The sequence below is a fragment of the Tursiops truncatus genome, chromosome 2 (genome assembly GCF_011762595.2).
Source record: "Tursiops truncatus isolate mTurTru1 chromosome 2, mTurTru1.mat.Y, whole genome shotgun sequence".
Classification (NCBI taxonomy): Eukaryota; Metazoa; Chordata; class Mammalia; order Artiodactyla; family Delphinidae; genus Tursiops; species Tursiops truncatus.
The window spans coordinates 50,599,660-50,619,038 of record NC_047035.1 but is presented as its reverse complement, the minus strand read 5'-3'; the positions used below and the strand labels follow the sequence as shown (position 1 = coordinate 50,619,038).

At 36.4% G+C, this 19,379-nt stretch overlaps 1 protein-coding gene across 3 annotated transcripts in view; it reads left to right on the top strand.

Moving 5' to 3' along the window:
* KLHDC1 (kelch domain containing 1) overlaps positions 1-18,362 on the top strand; it is a 47,011-nt gene extending 28,649 nt beyond the window's left edge. For all 3 annotated transcript variants that reach the window (XM_073800513.1, XM_073800512.1, XM_073800514.1), the window contains 5 exons: positions 2,734-2,846; positions 4,585-4,657; positions 9,278-9,362; positions 11,035-11,087; positions 15,116-18,362. In XM_073800513.1, the coding sequence (XP_073656614.1) occupies positions 2,734-2,846; positions 4,585-4,657; positions 9,278-9,362; positions 11,035-11,087; positions 15,116-15,302 (511 nt within the window). In that variant the 3' untranslated portion in view covers positions 15,303-18,362. The remainder of the gene's footprint in view (positions 1-2,733; positions 2,847-4,584; positions 4,658-9,277; positions 9,363-11,034; positions 11,088-15,115) is intronic.
* The last annotated feature ends 1,017 nt before the right edge of the window (positions 18,363-19,379 follow it).

Sequence of the window (19,379 nt, the reverse complement as noted above, 5' to 3'; positions counted from 1 at the left end):
TTCAATATAGAGTTCGTTCTTTAACTGGACTATATAAAACATGAGAACACTAGCAGTTGAAAATTGATTATGTAAAAGTACTGGTTTTATACTACATATTCTTGAGGACTGGTCAGTAGAACAAATGAAGTTTTAATGGGGTCATCACAGGTCAACAGATAACCGAGTGAGTCAAATTCTGATTTTATTGCTCATAATATATATTTAGCAATAGAATAAATATATTTAGCTATCAATTCAGCTGTTCATGTAATGATTTGGAATCAGACCTATATATTATGCCAAAGTATAAATACTATTAAAAATAAAACCTCAAAAGGGCTAGAAGAAAATATAGCAGATTATCTTTAAAATCTTGGCATGGAAAAAGCTTTTATAAAGATGATATAAACCCAAAATTCACAAAATTAAAAGACTGATTGATAAGACCATTTAAGAATTAAATATTTCTGTGTAGAAATATATACCACAAAAAGTTAAAAAGCAAATTGGAAAATGCAAACAAAAAACAAACTAGAAGTAATATTTACAGTATTTCTAACCAAAAGGGCTAAGATTCATAAGAACTCAGAAAATCAGTAAGAAAAAGACAAACAGGCCAATAAAAGTGAACAAAGAACATGAAATGAGCAAATTCATAGAAGAAATACAAATATGCAGAAATTATTTTTAAAAGATGTCCAACTTCATAAATTATTAAAGAAATTGAAATAAAAATAATAGTTTTCACTTACCAGATAAAAATAATTACAAATGATCAGTTTGTGCTAGGTTGTAACACAATTAGTGGGAGTTTAAATTGGTATAATTTTCTGGAAGGTAGTCTGGTAATATGTTTAAAATATAAAATGGAATTTCTACTTTGATCCAGAATTTCTCCTAAGACAAAAATTGGACAAGTGTTTATATGTGTGTGCATATATGTATGTGTGTGTGCACACACAACAAAGATGTTTATTGCAACATTATTTATAAAAGCAAAAACATGACATCAACCCTCATGTCCGTAAGTGGGGGTTGTTTAAATCATGGTGCATTTGCCCAATGAGCTGCTGTACTTCCATTACCAAAGGACAATATGCTTCATGGAAATATTCTGAAATATATTAGTTGAATGAAAAAAATTGAACAGAGTATATGATCCTATTTGGATATTTTTAATAAATGTCTTTATATGTGCATTAAAGTTAGGAGAGATATATACCAAATTATTAATGTTTCTTATTGCTGGAGGACAGGATTATAGGAGAACTGTCCCTTTTAAAAACTATTTTTGTGGTTGTTGAATGTGTTGTAACCCAAATGTTTTTTATAGTTAACAAAAACAGTAAAAATATTTCCATTTTGGAAAAAATAAATTACATCTTCTACCAACGGCCCATGTTATTCTGGAGCATTCCGGAATGTTGGAGAATGGTGTGACCTCACCTCCTAAATTAGTTAAAGTTTTGTGCTTATGGTTTTGTTTTGTTTTGTTTGGCTGCACCACGTGGCATGTGGGATCTTAGTTCCCCGACCAGGGATCAAACCCATGCCCACTGCAGTGGAAGCATGGAGTCTTAACCACTAGATGGCCAGAGAAGTCCCTGTGCTTATGTTTTTATTTCTGTTTTTATTTTAAGAATATTACAGTATTTGTTTGAAATCTTTAGAGGTTTATCCCGGATCTGGAGTGGCTTGCATACTTTTATTGTGAAGTTAGAGTAGCATTTTCGGGAAATTCTACAATAAATAGACCAAAGTAAACAGCAATAGCAACAACAAAATCCCATAATATCCTTAAGGAAGTCAGCTGAAAATACAAAATTAAATGTGAAACAACAGTAAAAAATGACAGACATGAAAATATTTCTGTTAAAAACCTGAGGAAGTCTTACTGATTAACTAACAGTGAAGCCAAATCCAGCCTCTGAACACTGACACAAAATTAAATCTCGGAGACAGAGTTTTGGGTGAAGTAATAAAGAATAGCTTTATTGCTTTGCTACGCAAAGGGAGCCACAGCAAGTTAATGCCCTCAGAACTGTGTGTCCCAGCCAGGGGGAGCCTGTGAGGAGTCTTATAGTCCAGGGGCGGGGTTGCTGATAAGGATCAGGGTACGTGCAGGGCCCACATTCCTTCAATCCAGAGGTCATCAGGCGTCAGGTGGTGATGGGCAAACTGTGACCTTCTCTGGAATGAAACATGCTTCATCATGTAGTTAACATCTTGCATTTGGTGGAGGTTTCAGTTCAGCAGAAGAGCTCAAAGATATTATGTGTATCCCTTGAGGCAGAACCAGGACCCTGCCCAAAGGCTGCACTATTGTTTCTTGACTGCTCCTCCCTTCTCTCTGCATCCTCTCCCTTCCCTGATTAGCAGCTGTTTGAACCTACCCTTTGGAACTCAGGGAAGGGGACACGAAAAGGCTCTTGTGCCCAGGAGCCCCACCGGGTCCAACTTGGTTTCAGTAGGAATGATGCTCAGTATGCGTTGTGAATAACTAGGAATTGACTTTTTAATTTTCAGTCTGTGTTCTGGCCAAGTGGGATAGACATTAAATGGAAAGAAATTGTGTAAATTCTTCAAGAATTTAAGAATGTTTTAAAAATATTCTTGTAGGTAGGATTAGTAGAATCAAAATTTTTTATACTAGGGAGGGCAGTTTTTTCTTTTGAGATCTGAGATGATCAGAAAAATTTTGTTTTGACTAACACAGTACTTAGATTCTTCTATTTTTTTCCCTCACCACAGGATTCCAATTAATGGAGAAAACCCCAAACATCGGTCGTGGCATACTTTAACACCAATAGCTGATGATACGCTTTTCCTATTTGGTGGACTAAGTGCAGACAATATTCCATTAAGTAAGTTGATTAAAGTTTAACCTACAGTTAAAATTTTATTCTTTTTTTACCTGATTGTATTTGATACTTAAGGTATTTTTACTTTTCTGATTTTCTGGTTTACCTTTATCCCCAACTATGTGGTTGCATCATGAATTAGAAGTAGAAGGCCCCTTTCCTTCCGTACCCTTGCTTGTCTAAGTTCTCCTGTTTCCTAGTGTAGGGAAAGGAAAAGTGGTTGAACCTAGAGGAATTAAAGACCCTTTCAACTATAGTATTTCTGATTTTGTGTCTTCCTAATTTTTGATCCAGATGCTTATACTATAGGCTAGAATGGGGATTAGAAGAGGAACGTTTCCCAGGAAGCTCTAGAAATACAAGGTGGGAAGGCCAGTTGCTTCTCTTTTTGTTCCAGAACGATAAAGGAAAGTGCTTAGCTAGAGTTTTTAAACTCCTGTTACTGCTCATCCCAATGGCTGTGATTTTTGTAATACAGTTTTTCTTTCACTAGTATAATTGTGGCACCAAGAAAGACAAGTGACCAAGAATATCCACTTAGTTTGACAAGTGTCTTGTAATTTAACACAGAAGTTTTCTATAGCTAGAGACATTTTTCTTAAGAAACTTTATATACCATTAAAACCATTTATATAATTTTATATAGGATCGAAAAACAACTATTTGTTTTTCAACAAAAATTTATTGAGCATCAACTGTGTATCTGGCAGTCTTCTGGCCAAGAAATGCCAGATGCTGGCTGGAGGAACAGCAGTTCCTCTAGGGGATGTTAGTTACTGTAGATTATTATACTTCTCTAATTTGTGGGGTATTTAATTAAAAAGGATTTGGAATCTAATTTAAAAACTAACATCGGGCTTCCATGGTGGCACAGTGGTTGAGAGTCCGCCTACCGATGCGGGGGACACGGGTTCGTGCCCCGGTCCAGGAAGATCCCACACGCCGCGGAGCAGCTGGGCCCGTGAGCCATGGCCGCTGAGCCTGAGCGTCCGGAGCCTGTGCTCCGCAACGGGAGAGGCCACAGCCGTGAGAGGCCCGCGTGCCGCAACAAAAAAAAAACCAAACAACTAACATCTATACATCTTAAATATATACAGTATTGTATGTCAATTATATCTCAATAAAACTGGAAGAAAAAAAATCCTAAAATCTATCCATTTCACTAAGAGTTGTTTAATATCGTATCTTCATGAGCTCTACTGTTTCAAATTCCTATTTGCTTTTTTTCATCATTGAACTATGGAGAATTAAATGTCCTAGGTCCTAGTCTAGTCAGTTTCCTCCCTCAAAGATTCAGCTGAAGAAATGGTCATATGGGTATCAGATGATACCGAGAAATTACTTTTAGTTTTGTTGACTGTGACGGTGGCATTGTGGTTAAGTGATAATAACATGGTAGCTGTGTAAAAAATGTCCAATTTTTTTTAGTGTTGCTCACTGAAATATGTTTGGAGAAAATGATAAGAGCTAGGATTTGTTTTAGAAGAATTCAGCAACAAGAATAACAAAAAGAGATAAATGGAGCACATATGGTAAAATCTTAGTAGTTGTTGAATCTGGGTTATGTGAAGGTTCGTTGTCATGTTCACTTGACTTTTGTACATGTTTGAGAATTTTTATGATAAAATATGCACATGCACAAAAAATAGTCATATAAATGTAGCATGATAAATTTGGGGAAAAAATTAAAATTTTATCCCAAACACCTAATCTTAATTTCTGAACTGTCATAATATTGCAGGTGATGGTTGGATTCATAATGTCTTAACAAATTGTTGGAAACAGCTTACACATTTACCTAAAACAAAACCCAGGTAAGTCTAGAAGTTGACAAATAAGTAAAATAGTTAAGAATTTTAAAGTATTAAATGTAGCACTGAATTTATAGTGTTTGCCGTTAAAACCAGAAACCATCAGGAAGGATATCTTTCAAATAAGTGTGATGTTACCCAAATAATTTAACTATAATTCTAATTGTATCTGATTGTAGAAAGGAACTATTCAGTTTCTATCCGTATTTGTATATTTGAAAATTTTATTCTTTTAGGTAAATGTATAATCTTGCCTGATAAATGTGAAAAGGCTAAGAAATTGAAAGTATGATATAATGTTAATATTTTTAATAAGTAGACAAGAATGGGGTTGGCTTTAGTAGTAGTTATTTGGGTTTGGAAGAGATTTAGAGCAATTTAATGAGGAAATTTCTTTCATGTTGATCAAGTAGATGACAGATTATTATTTTTCTTTATTAACTGTATGATGTATTCATTAATGTAAATTTCTTAAAAAAGGAAGCAGTTGTTTGTGGTATATTATAGAGTAAAAAACTGTAGAAAAATATACTATTATTAGACTGCAAAGAAAATCACATTCGTACTGTATTTCTTTCTTATTTGATTGAATAGTATGATATATATTCATAGGAGATTCAAATTCAGTACCTTATAATCATTATGATTAGTAATTTTATTTTTTTTCATGCCATGTATTTCAGAATATTTTTTACTATAGATTATTTATATTAATGTGAAGTTAGTCAATGATATATTAATGCATAAGGCGATATGCATTTCAGACATTTAATAACAAGTAACTTACTTGAGAAAAAGGCCTGAAAATATTTATATGTAAATATATATACATATATCATTGTGTATATCTATATTAATATGCACAATACATTTAGAGTTTATCATAACTACATGTGTATCATAACTACATTCTTATAGTTTCATGTATAAAAATTCAGTGGAATGTATTATTTTAGCAATTCTGGATCTTTTGAAATATATTGTTTAAAGAGTTTTATATTAAATTCAGGAGCCCAGTGTTCTAGTCCTTGCTCAGCTACCACTTAGCTTTTTGGCTTTGGGAAAGTCACTTAAAGAAACTGAGCATCAATTTCTTCATTGTGAAATGAGGGAGTTGGACTAGATGAGCTCTTAGTTCTCTTCCAGTTGTTTGATTGTGTGAATGAATTAATTATAGACCAAAGTGGTGGTAAGAATATGTTTAATTTTCAATTGCTCCTATTTTATATTTCAATCCTTAATGAGTAATCAGAACCATAGAACTATTATCAGTAATATATAGTTAGAACTGAGCTATGTAAAGCGATTTCTTTGAATTCAGCTAATGTGTCATGTAAATCATATGCTTTATTAGAATGTTTAGAGCCATAGAACTATTATCAGTAATATATAGTTAGAACTGAGCTATGTAAAGAGATTTCTTTGAATTCAGCTAATGTGTCATGTAAATCATATGCTTTATTAGAATGTTTAGGTAATAAGTTTAGAGCAGCTGTGAGAGGACATAAGCTGTCTGTAAAAAAGAACATCAGGTTGCAAGCTAGATGTCACCAAAATCAAGGCAGGAAAGGCTTTCCAGTGTTCCTCGATGATGGAAGTCCAGGCCAGAGTTTTCCTAAGGCAGGTAAGACAGAGGCAGATGTATCTTCAGGTATGAGGTGAGGAGGAGAACAGGTGAGATACAGTTTAGTGTAAGGAGAACATATATATGTGTATATATACTAATTTTTTATGAAAGTAAGAATTTACTTAACATTTAAATGTATATTGTGAAAACTTTTCCAAGTTATAATTTGAAATGTAAGCTGCCCAATTCTCCTCTTGTAATTCTGTGGAAAGTTTCTTAACTTTGGTACTATTGACATTTTGGACCAAATTATTCTTTGCTGTTAGGGGTATCCTGTGCATGTGTAGAAGCATCTCTGGCCTTTACCCAGTAGATGCCTGTAGTACTGCGCCCACTCCCCCCACCCTCCCCCAATACACACCTGGAATTGTGACAATCAGAAATATCTCCAGATATTGTCAAATGTCCCCCTGGGGGCAAAATCATCCCTGGTTGAGAACCACCGTCCTACAGTGTAACACCCTCTTCTCCAGGTGTCATCTTAGAACTGTGCTTGGGTGAATAGCCATCTATGTAGCCATATCTGATCGCTTATGTAGGTGGCTATCAGCAAGGTCCCTTTTTTGTGTGTCTGTAAAAGATGTCCCATAGGTGTTGATATATAGAGCCTTAGGCATTGTTGGATTCATGAGTATTTCCAAGGTTACACCTGGCTTTCTGTCCTGGAAATTAAGCTATTCCTTCCTATGAGGGAATTTGTTATACTTGATCTCCTTCCCTCAGTCCCTCCTCCAATCCCCATCCCCAACCCCACAGCATAATCTGAGTGTTGCTGAAGATCTGTGTCAATTTATGTTTTAACATTCAAGTTGGAGAATTGGGCAGAGTATTTCACAAACAAAATTTCTAATGACTCAGTCCTATTCTGGGTCCCAAGTGCATTTGTCCTTGAATGTGTCATGATTGTTTGAGAAAACTATTTAAACAAATTGTGCATAAGCCAATTGTTTGCATTTGTGGAAATTAAAAGGATAAATGTACTAAAAATAAGTTATGTGGTAATAAAAGACATGATAATATGTAATTGTTTGGGGCATCCGATGCTTCAGCAATTTGGTCTATTAAGAAAAGTGGGGGCTTCCCTGGTGGCGCAGTGGTTGAGAGTCCACCTGCCGATGCTGGGGACACGGGTTTGTGACCCGGTCCGGGAAGATCCCACATGCCGCGGAGCGGCTGGGCCCATGAGCCATGGCCGCTGGGCCTGAGCGTCCGGAGCCTGTGCTCCGCAACGGGAGAGGCCACAACAGTGAGAGGCCCGCGTACCAAAAAAAAAAAAAAAGAAAGAAAGAAAAGTGGGACTTCCCTGGTGGTCCAATGGTTAAGACTCCACACTCCCAATGCAGGGGGCACGGGTTTGGGGAACTACGATCCCACATGCTGCACACTGCGGCCAAAAAAAAAAAAAAAGTAATCAAGTACTCTCAGAGGCAAAGCAATGATTCTGTAAAACTTACAATTTATTTTCTAAAATTGAGAAATTTATGTGTACTTTTTTCTCAGTTAGACCCACAGAAACATTAAATTTTATAAAACTGTAACATTATTTTTGGTAAATAATGTGAAATTAGAGATGGATATGAGCTATCAGACCATTTCCAAAACAGCATTAGATGCTCTGCTTCTTTATGAAATAATTTGTTTATTTAATCACTGAGTAAATTATGCTAGTATTTTGTGTTTGCTTTTGATAATCAGAAGTTTTTGAGCACCTGCTGGATGCAGAACACCCTATTAAGCATTTTTAAGAATATAAAATTAGATTACCCAAATTCCAGTGGTGTGCTGGTAAACAGTTAACAACCGCTCTCCAGGAAAAACAAAACCAAAAAAAAGAAAAGCCCTAGTTTGTAGCATTTGCTGATTTGCACCGTGGCCAATGTGATATCACTGAACATGGAGTTGATAGGCACAGTCGGCTTTACACCACTGGGGCCATTTTTGACCTTAAGGACCTTATATATAGTCTCCGTAGGGAGTTAGGAGACAAATTACATCAAACAATTAAAGTAGTATATAGAGCAATTTGTCTTCAGATGTGAGTTAGGAGATTATAAAATAAGCACATAAATGTTGAAAGGTGCTGAACAGAGAGGGTAACAGAACCAATCTGGGTGGTATTTGGAACACTTCCTGGAGATTTTGAGCCTGTTTTTTTTTTTTTTTTTTGAGCCTGTTTTTAAGGCTCTGAGAGAAAGACTTCTCATTTTAAGCCCAAGAAGCAGGGTGAACTAACAAAAGCCTAGAAAGTGGTACAAGCTTTTCTCTTAGGGAATAAATGGACTTGGCTGAAATAGAGGGTTCATTTGGGGAAAGGCAAGAATTAAAATTTGTGGGAAAAAAATAGCTATTGATCATAAATTTTTGGCTGAGAAAAGTGGCAGAGATGCTTCCTGATCAGGAAATGTCCATGGTTAAAAACAATAAATATTTGAAAAATATTATTTATCAGCTATAAGTAGCTGGAAGAGATTAGAGACAGAGAAATAAGGAACGTGTGTGGTATTCTGTACCCAGGGTGATAAGTAGTGCGACAATATTAATGTAAAGAGAATGACCAATTGGATTTGTCCGGTGGTGGGGACCAGAGAACAGGGAAGGAAGTCAAAATGATGAGAACAGCATCGTGGCAGATAGCAATAAGAAAACTGTTTCTGCAATAGGCTGATCAGTTCTTTTTAAAATTGTTTTATATCATGATAATATCTGTGAGATAAAGAGTTTAGAAAAAGGTCGGAGGATATAATAAGAAAGAGTTATAGGGAAGCCTCTCTTTCATTGAAACAATGTGATTTAATGAACCCTAGAATCTAATTCTCTAATAATTCTAGAGAAATCTTTAAAATCTAACCCCTTTGAGGTTATGACAAAGGCTCAAGTTCAGTCATACCCCTTTTGAAATAGATTAAATTTTAGAGTGTGCAATTTAAAATTGGTTTATATGTAATGTACAGTTTCTTCCTTGATAGTATTTCACTGTTTATAATTTTCAATCATAGGTTATGGCACACAGCCTGTTTGGGAAAAGAAAATGAAATAATGGTATTTGGTGGGAGCAAAGATGATTTACTTTCCTTGGATACAGTAAGAAAATTTCAATTCTAAATATTTCCTCTGAGTAATTGTGTTATTCAAACTAAATGGCTGTTCAAAAAGATTGTTGATACTCCCACATTGCAAAATATGGAAGGGCATGAAATGTTACACTGTTGTACGATTAATCTTCAGAATGAGTGGCTTTTGTGAAGCATTGCAGGATATTTGGGGTTTACAAACCAAAATAGGTCTATTAACTTCATTAGTCAAATTATTAAGAAGAGCTTCTAAAGGATGAATCTTCATTTCTCTTTGACCCTCCCCGTAGTCCCGAGTGTTGATAATTTTATTGAATTAAAGTATTTGTGTACAATATTTGGTGCATATAAAGAATATATATAAAGTATATGTAAACTACTAAGTATAATAATAAGTACTTGTGAAATTTGCTACCTAACTTTATAACTAGAACATTATCAAGGCTAGCTTCTCCCTTCAAGAGGAAACTACTATAGAATGTTTAAAGTGTATTTTTTTTTTATTTTATGTGCCTTTTGCCACTGCTTCACCCCTGTTTTACATTTGAGTTTAACGCATTCTCATTTTAAAATCTGATAAAACTAAAGTGAAAGGAATAAACGAGTAGCATTTGGGAAGTATTGTTCTTCCACTCCTTGCACCTTGGGAAATTCAGAGAGATGGCCACACTTACATTCTGTACATGATGGGCCAGGAGCTCAGGATTGATCGCTCTGGTTTGCATAGGACACTTGGGAATGGCAGGCGCTGAGCCGTCAGGGATGGGCTGCAACGAGACAGAGCCCACCAGAGGGCCCCAGTGCCCTTTCACCTCTTCAGGTGTAGTTATCTCCAGAGTTGTTCCTATGGAGTGGTGAACCCTGAGATAAGGTGGCTTTTCTCCAGGGAATTTGGTTTATTTTGAGGTTCTGAGGTCTCCAACTTGAATGTTATGTGTAGTGAAAGTTTTAGAACTTTCTTTGGCTGAGAATTCAGTGCTTCAATAAAAGATTAAAACCACAACTTTACTTAAAAAGCAACTTTTGTGGTTTGTCTTCTCTTTCTTGGCACTAGAAAGCTTTATTTAGGATACAAAGTTTATCATTAAAATATGAATTCTGATTAAAATCATGATCATAAATTATGAAATTCTAAAGACCTATTTGAAAGTATTAGAAAAATTTTCTGCTGACTCCTCCACATTAACTTTTAGATGAGAGAGTCATTATTCCAAAAAATCTTCTGGATCTGTGATTTTCAAATTAGGAATTCCCAGAGAATCTTTCACCTGGAAAAGGGGGACAGAATAAAGAGATTTTAAAATGAGTCATTTGGAAGAAAAAAGTTCTGCTTAAAAACCAAAAAACTTGAAAACCACTACTGTTCTCATTTTGAAACCACTGTCTTAAAGGGAAAACATGTTTCTGATTTTAAAATTTTCATTTATATAGGCTGTGGTTAGGTAGACGTTTGGTCACTGAAAAAATGGTAACCACGTATCTAAAGTTTGTGTACCTAGCAGGTATGTGTACATTTGTGTGTGTGTGTGTGTGTGTGTGTGTGTGTATGTGTGTGTGAATAGTTAGAGATTTATTTGCTGCTTTACATAATTTCTTTTACATTTATACAATAAAAATATCCAATTATTAATGTATTTTATTTTTATCAAAAGTCTTGATAACTCCTTTTTTGTGTTGACTAGGGTCATTGTAATGATTTATTGATCTTTCAAACACAGCCTTATTCACTACTCAGGTAAGAAAATTCATTACTTTAAAACATATATGTTATTAATGTATGATAATTTCTTTCTTCTTCCTTTTTGGGAAACGTTATAATATTTTTCAGGTAAATTATTACTTGAATTTATATTTACATCTTCCTAAGAGTATAATAAAATTTGTAATGATGAACCATATACCAATGTGATTTTTAAAAATTAAAATATAGAGTATAGTCACATTTTTGTTTTGTTTGTAAAACTGAATTTAGTTCATGTAGGAATGTTAAACATACTGTATTTCCTTGATTCTAGGCCTGACTTTTTTCATATTTTAACTTTTCTGAAATCAGAGTGTGTCTAGTAATAGACACACATATATATGAATTTAGTTTAGTAGAATTTCTTTTTTTAACCCCAAAGTTGTTATTAAATTGGTGGTATGATTTACAGTGTATTAGCTGATATGCTTTTAATTTAAAAGGAATATATACAAAGTTTAGTGGGTGGATTGTGGAGCAAGCCCCTATTTCTGCCTGTGAGAGTCAGGAGGAGGGATTTGAGTGAAGAAGTTGTCTAGTGAACACGTGTGGGTATTTTATGCAGCAGGGATAACAGGGGTGAAGGCATGGGACAGAGGGAGGGAGGGGAAGAGAGAGAGAAAGGAGCTCACATGCTCTGTGTCAAGGAGTGTGCTATAACTTCTAGACGTTCCACAGCTTAAACCACTTGAAAACCATAGCTCAAACTGGACATTCCTGAAGTTTTTCTTAGCCACTCCTTCTGTAACTGCTGTGGTTTCCAAACTTGTCTGGACATCAGAATCTCATGGGGAACTTTAAGAAATATTGATGCCTGTGTTCCAGCCCCACAGATTGTGATTTGATTGGTCTGGGGTACGGTCTGTACTTTGGGATTTTTGAAAGTACCGAAGGTAATTCCATTTTGCAAAGTTTAGAAATAACTGGTGGAATGATTTATCCTGCTTTGTATTGTTACTTAACTTTTGTTGTGAACATAACCACTTTCCTTAAGTAGATTACAAGTTCTTTATATGCAGGGATCAATAAATATAATATTTGGGTGCCTAGTATGGGAAGGCACTGTGCTGTGAAATGAAAAGCCATGACCTTTCCCTGAAATTGCTAAGAATATAGAAGGCAGGCTTTCAAACAACTATCATAGAAAAATAAAATTGCTTTAAGAGGAACATGTACAAAGTTCATAAGAATACTGGAGAAGAAGGCCCTTGGTTAAGATAGCAAAGGTTAGGGAAGTCTTTGCAGAGGAAGAAGAGTCTGAGACAAGAATTTACTGTGAACAAGCAGTGCAAACGTGTTAGTGCAAGATATATATATCTTGCACTAACATGCTTTTATATATATATATATATATATATATATATATATATATATATATATAGGCATGGTGTGTTCTGGAAACTGAATTCTTGAGTATTCCTGGGACATAAGTATGAGGTGAGGAATTGTAAGAAATGAGGCTGGATAAGAAATCAGGAACTGTATGTCATCTAGCACCTGTGTCTCTCATGCACAAGAGTTTACATTATCTTGTAGGAGGTCAGGAAGCATTGAAAAATTTGGAGCAGAGGAATAAGATGATCATATTATAAGTTATAAAATTTCTTTGGCAACAGCGTAGATGAGAAATTGGAGGGATAAGTGACTGCGTTAGGAAAGTTAGTAGAGACTGTTGCATTGATCAGGAACAAAGTGAGGGTCTGATTTAGAAAGTGGCAGTGGGGCTGGAGAAGGGAGGGAGGTAGAGATATTTAGCAGGCTGAATGGACTTGGTAGTTGAATGGATGCTAAGGGAAAGAAGAGGGAAGAATTAGTGATAGAGTATGGAGAAGGCATTGGGTTTGCAGGTGGGATGGGGTAGAAATGATGAACTTGGTTTTGGGCATATTGAGCTTGAAGTGCTTATGGGACTTGCAACAGAGCGTTCCATTAAATAGTTACTAACTGAATAAATGGAGCAAGGTCCAGGCTAGACATAAAGATTTAAGAATCACTGGAGTGTGAATGGGTATGGGTTAGCTCTGCCCAGGAAGAGTTTTGAGAGAAAGGGTGAAGCCAACGGCTGAGCATTAAGAACTCATAACATTTGAAGAGAAGGTAGAGGACGAGGAGGCACAGGAGAGTGACCAGAGTTAGAGGTGAAGCAGGAGATAACGGGAGCACAAAAACTGAGCGAGGAGAGAACTGGAGATGGAGCATCTGCTTACTGTAAGGAGGTCGCGGAACATCTGGATTGACAAGTGCCGTGGAGTTTGGCAGCACTAAGAGGTTGGTAAGGTAAAGGGGGAAGCCAGGATGACTTCTGGGGACGAGCACCACGACCCGGGAAGGAGTGAGCATATTTGTTTCTGTGCTCAGGGAAGCAGCCATCGGGGACTAAGTTGTTGGAAACAGAATAAATGAATGGAGTAGGCTCTTGAGGAGGTCGATTTTAGCAAACAGGTAATAGAATTATCCCTTGACTGGAGGAAGGGATAATAATAATGGCGAAATAGATGAATTTCTTGGTTGGGGGCAGGGCACTGAGAAGGTTTTGGCTGATGGTGAGGTCGTCTGAGGAGGAGGAGAGGTAAGGATGTGAACTTAAGGAGGGCGATGAAGACGTGACATAGCCGCTGAGGTGACTGGGGGCGGAATGCTGCCAAGGGATGTGTAACATCGTAGTGCCGAGCACTCAGGAGGGCTCAGCGGAGATGGAACAAAATCGATATGCCGTGGGCCACGTCTGCAGAAATGTGGTTTTCTCCAGCCGCACTAAGAAGCCAGGTTGCAAGCGCAGAAAGGAGATGGTTGAGTTTATCCGTGGTTGGAGTTTAACCAGGATGACATAACAGAGGGACAGTGGAGAAGGAGATGAAAATTGCTGGCAGGAGATTGAAGTGCATGTGGACAGGAACGTGCACATGGATGCACTATGAAGTGCATGTGGACAGGCCGGATAGGAAAGAAAGTCACAACCAGAGGGGTCTTATTATTTGGAGAACCGGGAAGAGTCAAAGGAGTAAAGGGGTGTAAGAGTTAAAAAGATACAGGCTTATGGTCTAAGAGGAGGATATGGAAGTTTAAGATTTCAGAGGTGGAACTGTCCTGAGTAAGGTCATAAGAGTAAAAAGGGTTTTCCACACAGATGCTAAAATCAGTCAAGAGACAAGACTGTGATGAGTCCAGGGCCAGAATCCTCAGCGATGGGGGAGAATGAGCGGGAGGTTAATAGATGGCAACACCCGACGGCAAAATGATCGCAGCCTGGAAGCAGCAGTGAGGGGCGAAGAGAATACATACTAATACTGGCTCCTGACTGTGAAAACAGAGCTGAGGGGAAATTTGTCCTCTTTCCTCCAGAAGGCTGCGCACAAAGCAATTTTCTTAGATTTCACTTAAAGCAAAGACAGAAAGTCACAGGAAGCAGGGGTGTTTGTAGACACAGCTAGTGTTCCAAAAAGCAGAAAGGAGAGGTTTGGAAGGGGAGATAAGCAGTGATAGGGAAGATGAACCAGTATAGAAATGAGAGGAAGAGCAAAGACAGACTGCATGTGCCTGCCTTTGAGGCTGGGACTCAGGGTGGCTGTCCATCAGACCAGTGTAGTCGTTTCTGGAGGGGGTACGGGAAGGGCCGGGTCACAGGGTATAAAATGGACACCAGGTGCTGCATCTTGGGGTGATGGAAGAAGAAGACAGCTCGCAGAGAGGAGTAAATTGTTATTGGGCTGGAAGGATGTGTGAAAAGGGGTCTGCTTCAGACTAACCTGCTTCAGAATTAAGTCTGAATCTTTTTTATTTAAAGAACATTATGCATGGTAAGTTGTACCTGGATTTTGGTCAGATATGGTCCCCATGCTATAAAAATATACAATTACTGTGGTGCTGTGGAAAGAATATATATCCTGTCATGTTCCAAACAATACCAGGGGAGTACATAATCGTGTAAAATTTTTATAGTTTTATTTTGTATATTACTTACCTATAAATATTTTATAAGTTCAGGTTCAAAAACTAATAATTCTGTTATGTTTTGTTTACAGGTCATGCCTTGACTGCATTGGTAAAAATGCTATAATTTTAGAAAGTCAGATATCTTTATTACCTCCTAAACTTCTCCAACAAGTACTCAAAAAAATAACATTTTGGACTGCAGTTAATCACCGAGAAGAACAAAGAGCCCAAAAAGAAGAAACAGAAAATAAGTATCAGTGGATCAGTAGCAATTAAGTTGTTGTATACTCTATGTATTTAATATGTTTAAACATTTTAATCAGACTGTATATTTACCCCCCAGATTGGAGGCTTGATTTAGAAGATAAAATTTGAAACAAAAATTCTATGTTAAACTGATTGTATGGCATGAGATATATAGGAAGAAGATGTTAATGGCAGATTCATTTGTATTTATATTTGTAAATTAATGTAAATTAATTTCCTTATAAGCTGCAGAAAAAAAATCTACTTTCTGAAAGTAAGTATAATTGTAAGAGACTTTAACTCACTGTGTCTTCTTTACTGGAAAGATTATACAAATTTGAGGAGAATAAGAAATTACCCCAAGGACTTTAGAGATTCCCCAACCTAAAGATAGACAGATATATAAAAACACCTCATACCAACTTTCAGAAAGAATAGATTTTTCTCAAGTCACTTTAAAATTACATAAAGCTTCCTATTAAATGACTCGGTTATTTAAAGAACTTCTCCTTAAATAACTAATACAGCTGGCCAAAATGATAAAATAGGCAAGCACTGCTATGGGATTAAATATTGAACTCCTACCCTTTTAGCACTTATCTAGTAAAGTATTCTTCCTCACCTTTGAGTAGGGGAATAAATGTCTTCAATTGTTTTTCTGTTACCTCTGAGTTGTTAGTTTGTCCCATTTTATATGTATATAAAGACCATGTTTGAAAGTGTCTAAAGTGGAGATTTATTTGTCATACAAGCTTTGAAATATTGAGAGGCAGTATAGTTATTAACTTTAGAGACACCTGAAGATACATTTTGCCTTGGGGGAATACTTCTAAAGTAACTTTCAGTGAATTATGAAATGGGATGATAACCTAGTAATTTGCCTTTCTAGAAACCCCTCGTTTTGGCCCACACCATTCTACAGAGTTGGTGCTCAAGACCCAGGATATTCAAAATATGTTATCTTCCCATTTCTTTTCAGTATTAACTGCCTATAAAGAAATGGAACATGAATATTTATCTTTATGTTCTTTAAATAGTACTTTTGCCATGGTTAAGAAGTTGTTCACATATCACAGTTGTACCCATCCATTGAATTACTAATAACGAGGAATTACTAAGAATTTGGTATATAAAATTACTGTCTACCATACCACCATGCACGTTGACTCTGAAATTTAAAACGTTGGAGTAAATATATTTCTGTATTGAAGTGCATGTATAATTTATAATGAAAATTACAGTAGTTTATAGATCTCACTACATTGTAGAGATATATTTTATATATATGTACTGTCTTTTAGATGTGTAAAGCTTCTATTTATGTATTGAAATATTTTGTGTTTACATTTTATTTATTATACAAACTATATAGAATTACTATTTTCCTAGTTTTGTTAGTGTGAACCAGTCATTAGAATTGATTGTGCAAACAATATTTCAGTGTAAGTTTTCATTTTTTCTTACTATTTTCAGGCTGAATAACAGATTTATAATCTCATAGGTAATATGGGTCTTAGAAGTAATATTTCATTACTATGAACTTCAGTATTTGGCATTCTATAAGGAAAAAATATCAAAACATATTAGACAGTGATAGATGACACTGAGTGGGATGAATACTTTTTAAAATGGCTTCTGGGTTGTGTGAATGTCTTCTCTAGCCTCTTAGAGAAGCACTTCTGTTTTTAAATGGTTTACCTAAACACTAAAAGTTAGATTAACCCCCCTCAAAACACACACTCTTCATTTAGGCTTCAAGAGAATGAAAATCTACATATTATTTATGGCACACAAAACTGGTACTCTTCTTATTTGACTTAATATATTGTACTGCTTCAAAAAGTTATGTCCTGAGGTAGCCCCATAGTAGGAGTGGCAGGGAATTCTAATCTGATCTTCAATTTCCAAAACTTGGCTTACAGCAGGGCTTCCCTGCTATTAGGAGATGTGGAAACTCTGTGAGCTGGCAAAGCCAGTTTTGAAGATCCCTAGTCAAGCAGTATTCATTCCTCACTTCTTAGCACTTATGGTTTACTATCAACTTATGTGTTGTTGACCTGTGCGGTGTATAGGAACCCAAGGCAACATCAGCCTCATAACTTTCTCTCTTAACTCTCCCTTACGGGTTCTCTGCTTGAAAGATGACTCTAGAGGGTTGACTTTTTTTTTTTTTTTTTTTTCAGGTGGTTCACAAAATAGGTTTCCAGTCTGATTCTCAAGGAAAAAGAATTTCTGGCCATCTTTATTATGTGTATCAGGATATTCTTCCAGTTGTCAGGAAGGATTCTTTTGAGGTATTACCATTTTTAGAATGATATAGTAAATGGCATATCAGAGTTAGTGTACATTTTTTACAGATCGTATCTTTGCATAAGCACATTTAAAAAATTATTAGCCTTTTGATAGAAGCTTAAAAATATTCTTTAGAACTTCATACTGTCAGCCCAGGAACAAAGTGATGTTTTCACCAATACATTATTTATATGTATGTATGTGTGAGAGAGAAATAAAATAAACTCACTAAGATAGAATAATTTTCAGGGTAGTACATAGGGTCTGAAAAATTAAAATTTTGATTTCAGAACACTTCACAGGAAAAGAAACAGTTTTAAGAAACAAATAGTACCCCATTCCCACTTTTTTTTGGTGCCTGTTTTTTCATTGTATTAATGTGATTCTATTGGAATTTCCAATTTGATGAAGTTATCAAACGGTCCAGCATGTGGGTGCAGCAAGAACATTTTTTAAATCACCCAAGTAATGGACTGAATGTTTGTATCCCCACAAAATTCATATGTTGAAACCCTAATCCCCAATGTGATGGTTTTTGGAGGTGGTGTCTTTGGGAGGTAATTAGGTTTAGGTGAGGTCATGAGGGTGGGGACCCCATGATGGGATTAGTGTACTTATAAGAAGAAGAAGAGACCAGAGCTCTCCTTCTCTGTCCCTATCACATGAAGATGCAATGAGAAGGCAGCCGTCTGCAAGGCAGGAAGAGGGCCCTCATTAAGAACCAAGTCTGTCAGCACCTTGATCTTGGACTTCCCAGCCTCTAGAACTGTGAGAAATAAATGTCTGTTGTTTAAGCCATCCAGTCTATGGTATTTTGTTATAGCTGCCTGAGCTAAGACACATCTGAGGTCCACAGTTTACATTAGAGTTCAGTCTTGGTGGTGTACATTTTATGGGTTTAAACAAATGTGTAGTAACAGTCCCCAACCTTTTTGGCACCAGGGACCAGTTGGTTTCGTGGAAGCCAGTTTTTCCACAGATGTGGGGTGGTGGGGGATGGTTCAGGCAGTAATGTGAGCGATGGGGAGTGATGGGGGACAGCAGATGAAGCTTCGCTCGCTCACCAGCCACTCACCTCCTGCTGTGCGGACTGGTACCAGTCTGTGGCCCGGGGGTTGGGGACCCCTGCTTTATGGTATCATACAGACTAGTTGCACTGCCTAAAAATCCTATGTGCTCTGCCCATTCATTCCTCCCTCCCCCCTAAACCTGGCAACCACGGATATTTTATTGTCTTCATAGTTTTGTCTTTTCCATAATGTTATACAGTTAGAATTACACAGAACGTACCCTTTTCAGATTGGCTTATTTCATTAGTAATATGCATTTAAGTTTCCTCCATGTCTTTTCATGGCTTGAAAAGATGGCTTATTTCTTTTCAGCACTCAATAATATTCTATTGTCTCAATGTACCACAGTAATTTTTTACAATTTTCTATATAGACAATTGTGTGTCTGTGATTTGTCATGAACAAAAGCGGTTTTATTTCTTCCTTCCCAACCTTTTGTTTCCTCTTCTTGTCTTACTGCATTAGCTAGGTCATCCAGTAGGATGTTGAAAAGTTGTGGTGAGAGGGGATCCTTTCCTTGTTCCTGATCTTAGTAAGAAAGCCTCTAGTTTCTCATCATTAAGGATAATATATATTTTTAAATTTATTTATTTAATTAATTTATTTTTGGCTGTGTTGTGTCTTCATTGCTGCATGCAGGCTTTCTCTAGTTGCGGCGAGTGGGGGCTACTCTTAGTTACGGTGCGTGGGCTTCTCATTGTGTTGGCTTCTCTTGTTGCAGAGTGCAGGCTTCAGTAGTTGTGGC